This window comes from Marmota flaviventris, chromosome X, assembly GCF_047511675.1.
Source record: "Marmota flaviventris isolate mMarFla1 chromosome X, mMarFla1.hap1, whole genome shotgun sequence".
In the NCBI taxonomy this organism is placed as follows: Eukaryota; Metazoa; Chordata; class Mammalia; order Rodentia; family Sciuridae; genus Marmota; species Marmota flaviventris.
In genome coordinates, this window is record NC_092518.1 from 122,881,959 (window position 1) to 122,887,025 (window position 5,067).

Consider the following 5,067-nt stretch of genomic DNA (forward strand, 5'->3'; position numbering starts at 1 on the left):
TATTCCTGGAACAAAGACAAGCACTATGGGGGGGGGGGGGGGTAAAGGAGAGAACAGGAGGACAGGCAAGGGGATAGGACCTGGTGGGATGTCTGGTGGGAGACAGATCCACAAAGGAACATTGTATTGTATGAGTCTGCTGGAGAAAAGGGTTTCAACTTGAGCAGGTTGGCCCTCTCTGACAGATGGGCCACAGCGCTGGTTCAGTCCTCTGCTAATACACTCTCCGAATCGGAGCCCTGTGATCAGCGGCACCTAGTCTCGAACTCTCAGTCTCTGGAACAATCACTCCCCTGCTGCTCCGCGCCCCTGTGCTCCCTTTCCTGGACACGCCCTCCAAGTCCAACAACTCGGTCACCCGGCCCTCCCCGCCCTGGCCACGCCCCCACGCTAGCAGCACCTTCCCTGGCCACGCCTTTCCTATGGCGCTGCGCCGGCGCACCGGCGGCCCTAGTGGACTTGTGGGCGGAGCTGGCGCAGCCGCCGGGATCCTGCTGCGCCGCCCTCCCGCCCCTAGCCGCCGCGCGCCTCTGAGGACACGCACTTCCTGCGACGCCTCGGTGTGCACCTTATCCGAGCGGAGCCGAACCACCTAGCCGAGCCCAGCCCTTGCAAGCAGTTCGCAATGGTGGACGAGCTGGTGTTGCTGCTGCACGCGCTCCTGGTGCGGCACCGTGCCCTGAGCATCGAGAACAGCCAGCTCATGGAACAGCTGCGGCTGCTGGTGTGCGAGAGGGCCAGTCTCCTGCGCCAGGTACGTCCGCCGAGCTGCCCGGTGCCCTTCCCCGAAACGTTTAACGGCGAGAGCTCTCGGCTGCCCGAGTTTATCGTGCAGACGGCGTCTTACATGCTCGTGAATGAGAACCGATTCTGCAACGACGCCATGAAGGTGGCATTCCTAATCAGCCTCCTCAGCGGGGAAGCCGAGGAGTGGGTGGTGCCTTACATCGAGATGGATAGCCCCATCCTAGGCGATTACCGGGCCTTTCTTGATGAGATGAAACAGTGTTTTGGCTGGGATGATGATGAAGACGACGACGACGATGATGAAGAGGATGATTACTAGGCCTGTAGCCTCTTGGGCCTAGAGGGGGAGAGCCCTGCACGCCACTTCCCCCCCTACCCTGCCACTCCTTGAGCCGGCTGTACTCCTCCCTGCGCTCTGGTCCTATCCCCTTGCCTGTCCTCCTGTTCTCTCCTTTACCCCCCCCCCCCCCATAGTGCTTGTCTTTGTTCCAGGAATAGCGCTCCAGTTACCTGCTGCCTGCACTGGGGCTGGGGCTGGGGCTGGCCTGGGCCTTAGCCCTAAAGCGCGCTGCCATCAACTCTGGCCAGTCCCTGTATCCTTGTCCTCCTAGTCTGAACTGTGTCCTGAGCCCCATCAATTGGCCAGGCACCTATTAACACTGACCAGATCACCCACCGTCCTGCTGCCACCACCCACCCAACTGCCAGGCCTACGTCTGCCCAGAGACCTGTGTTGCAACGTTACCACCACGTACCACATCCCACCGACAGACTTCTGCCTTTGGAGATAAGGACCAATATAGACTATACCTGAGTTTGCTACACTTCAACAGACACTGATTTGGACAGCTCACCCACCCCTAAAGGGGCCAGTCTAACCGCCTGGTTAGTTCTCTGCCTACTCCCAGGGTCCTTCCCTGCCCTATCAGATTGCTGCGGGAGCCTGCTGTGCCTGGCAGCCCAAATGTTGACATTTCTTTTCTCTTATGCACATGGTTTTGCACAGCTGTCATTTTTAATTCAGCAATTTCACAGACGTTCGCATTTGGACAAATAATTCTAAAAACAAGCAAATAAACAAAAACAGGCACTTAGCTGAGCTCCTCTATACTACCTGGAAAAAGCATTTGCATTCTTTTCAATAAACATCAAGCACTACAAAAAAAAAAAAAAAAAAAAAAAGGAAAGAAAAAAAAAAAATGATTGTCTTTTAATGATTAAGTGCTGTCATTGACTTCTGACTCTCATTCTATCCCCATTATTCCCACTGAGATCGGGGAACCCCAGTATATCCCCTCTGTAATCTCTAGACTACACAGGACAGCAACCTTAGGGCTTTGTAGGAATTCTGGTGCTCCCCTCACCCTGGTATTTCTTAGAACCTTGGTGAAGGGGGTCCTCTGCAGCATCCAAGGTGAGGGTGGCTGAGTAAGTAGTTCATTTTCCCAAATCTGGACACTTTTGAGAATGAAAGGGGTCACTATTAATGATTGCACTGAAACACCGGCATATACCTGGACACAAAAAGTTCCTACTTCTCTGAGTTTTTGGATTCCTTAGCACTATTAGGGAAGTTCTGCTCCTTAGTCCTTGCTGTATGTGGGCTGTTGTTGAGTTCATGCTCCAATTGAATGTGTCAATATAGCACATTGTTTTAATGCTATTTCTAGATGCTTAAGTTAACATTAAGTCTTGTATCCTGGGTTAGTGCACCCATAGTGAATATGGCCTCATCTTAGCATTTCTCCTTCTTCAGCAGTTAGATATCCTTAAAATTCTCACTCATTCCAGTGTCTGAGATTCCTGCCTTTACAAGTTGGAAAGATGTTTAATTACCTCTGTACCAGATCTTGTGCTGCTGCTTGGGCTATGTTGAGATCTCTGGATATGGAGGGTTCAGAGGCAATGGAAAGGTTGGGTGGGGTGGGTAGTGAGAAGAATCTGCATGCCTTTTAAGTCCACTAACCCAGGTTAATTCACTTAAATATTTAAAGCAGAGAAGCTTTGTAGGAGCCACCTCTGGCAGCCAAGAAGGCGCAAGAGGGTTTGAGGAATTCAGAGTTCCCATTCTCATATCTACCTGCATGTCCTCATGTTTCCATGCCTGGAGCAAACCCACCCTTAGGACTTCTAGTTGATTTGATTTTCTTACTGTTGAAGGCCTTTTGAAGCAGAATATTCTTTTATTTGTAGTGGTAAACCTCAGTGGATTAAATGAGACACTTGTCATCATATTAGTAACCTTATAGGTGTGGATTAAATGAGATCTACCCATAAGGCATTTAAAGCTGCCCCTGCTACATTTTGAGCACTCAGTAAACATGAACTGTTACCCCTAGACTTGGGAAGCAAAGTCTCAGGTAGCAGTTTTCTGACTGTGAGCTTGGCTTTAGTTGGTAAATGTCAGGTGAATAGGCGCAGAGCAGGTTCAGGGAGAGTGGAAATATCATGATAAGATTCTGTTTACTCTTTGGGGACTGACATGAAGCCAGAAAGAAAACCATTTTACCTGGTGAACAGGCAAAGTCCAGTGTAGGAGTCATTTCTTGGGCTTAGGACTAGACGTTTCTGGAGAGTGACAACAGATATGCCTTCCCAAAGAAAGCTGAGGCCTGGCTGTGGATGAGATCTGGGCCTCCTTCCAAACCTGAATAAAGATGATTACTGGTGATCTAGGATTCATGAAACACTTCCCTTGGTCTCCTTGGAAAATATACCAAGATCCTTGGATGTGGGACAGATTAAATTTGAGACAATGTGTATGAGGCCAGATAAACATACCTTTTTCCTCACTAGATAGGACTCAAACTGGGAATGGCTGTGGAAAAGTGGTAAACAGGAGCTGAAAGTTAGGTAAAGGTACCAGTGAGACCAAAAAATCAGCTAATTCCAAATGTATCATTACCTAGGTATTCTGAGATGAGCTAGTGATACATTGATGAGTGAAATGTGGTTCTTACCCTTATAGACTACTGATTTCAAGGTGCCTTGAGCCAGAATTGGGATGATAACTATTGACACATCAGGCAGGGCCGTGAAGAGATTAGGTCTGAGAGTGCCACCCTTTGGGGATGGAAGTTGAGGACATGAGATCTACTCCCTACCACTGAGCCAAGAGAACACATACTCTGAGGAAGGAAGGGGTCCCTGATCAGCAAGGATGCCATGCCAAGGCCAAGTAGCATTCAGGAGAGCTGGATTAAGGAGGTGGGTGACCAGAAATGCACATTTCCTGAGTAGTGTGCATGTTTGTGCGATGTTGCCATGACCTTGTTTGTCTACCCATTTACACATGTGTGTAAGTTAGGTCATGTACTTCGCTCATCATGGTTAAATAGGTTATGCTGTGACCTGCAGGAAGGAAAGTCTGACACTGTGTACCTTGGGGGCAGATTCCACAATGAGAGCAGATACTGGCAAGGGCTCTACCCTTTGGGGAGGAATTTACAAAAATAGTCTAAGGCATTGAGCAAGAGAAGGAGGAAGTAGACATGCACATTTGCAGATAAAAGCAACACTTAGATGAAAACGATCCAAGTTAGTGGGGATGCTGAAATAACAACTATGAACTTCTCACTCCTAAATCCTCATCTTGGGGATGCTAATATTGAAATGGTCACTAAACTTGAAGTGTTCACTGAAATTATACTATTGTTGAAATTAAAGCAATCATATTAAAGGCCATGATCATTTAATCATATTAAATCTATCACTATTCTTTGGAGTATATTCAAATAGCTAAGTACTACCATCCATTAATTCTGTATTGCTGTGTTTTAGAGAATGATACAATAGAATAGAATATGTACATTGTATATATTTGATTATTTCCTGCTCTTGAAACATAGTGAAAACCTCAGCAATCTGGAAGAAGACTGGCTAGAAGGAGAAATCTTGTTGAAATTAGTGGTCTATTTGCATTTAAAAAATGAACTTTCAAAGATTTTTCTATATTCTTAAAGCAATTAAAACAAACCTGAATAAATGAGTGTCAATTTAAGATCCAGAGTATGTTTTCTTCAGTGGCACATTTGAGTTATTGTATGAAGAATGCTTAGTATTTGCTTTGAAATATGGATTTTGCTATAATGGTGTTAAAAATGGCTGGTAGCAGTTTGCATTACCAAGTAGGTCAATTATATTATTCTGTGCACTTAGTTCTAAGGGTAGACTGTCTGGTGTCCTGTGACAGTGTTGGTAACCTCCTACCTCCCTTAATGAAAATCTGATCATTCACCTTGCATTTTTTTTTCCTTCTTGCCTGAATGGCCCTGGAAGATTTGTTCCTTTGTCTTCAAATGTTCTGTTGTCTAGAGACTT

At 46.8% G+C, this 5,067-nt stretch overlaps 1 protein-coding gene across 1 annotated transcript; it reads left to right on the forward strand.

The window, feature by feature from the left end:
• Positions 1 to 514: 514 nt before the first annotated feature.
• Positions 515 to 4,719, forward strand: Ldoc1 (LDOC1 regulator of NFKB signaling). Its single transcript, XM_071606402.1, has one exon. It carries the CDS (start codon positions 626 to 628, stop codon positions 1,064 to 1,066), a length of 441 nt encoding a protein of 146 aa, XP_071462503.1. The 5' UTR covers positions 515 to 625; the 3' UTR covers positions 1,067 to 4,719.
• Positions 4,720 to 5,067: the final 348 nt, after the last annotated feature.

Excerpts from the sequence above, each read along its gene's own strand:
- Ldoc1 (XM_071606402.1), top strand. The coding sequence starts at position 626 with ATGGTGGACGAGCTGGTGTTGCTGCTGCACGCGCTCCTGGTGCGGCAC.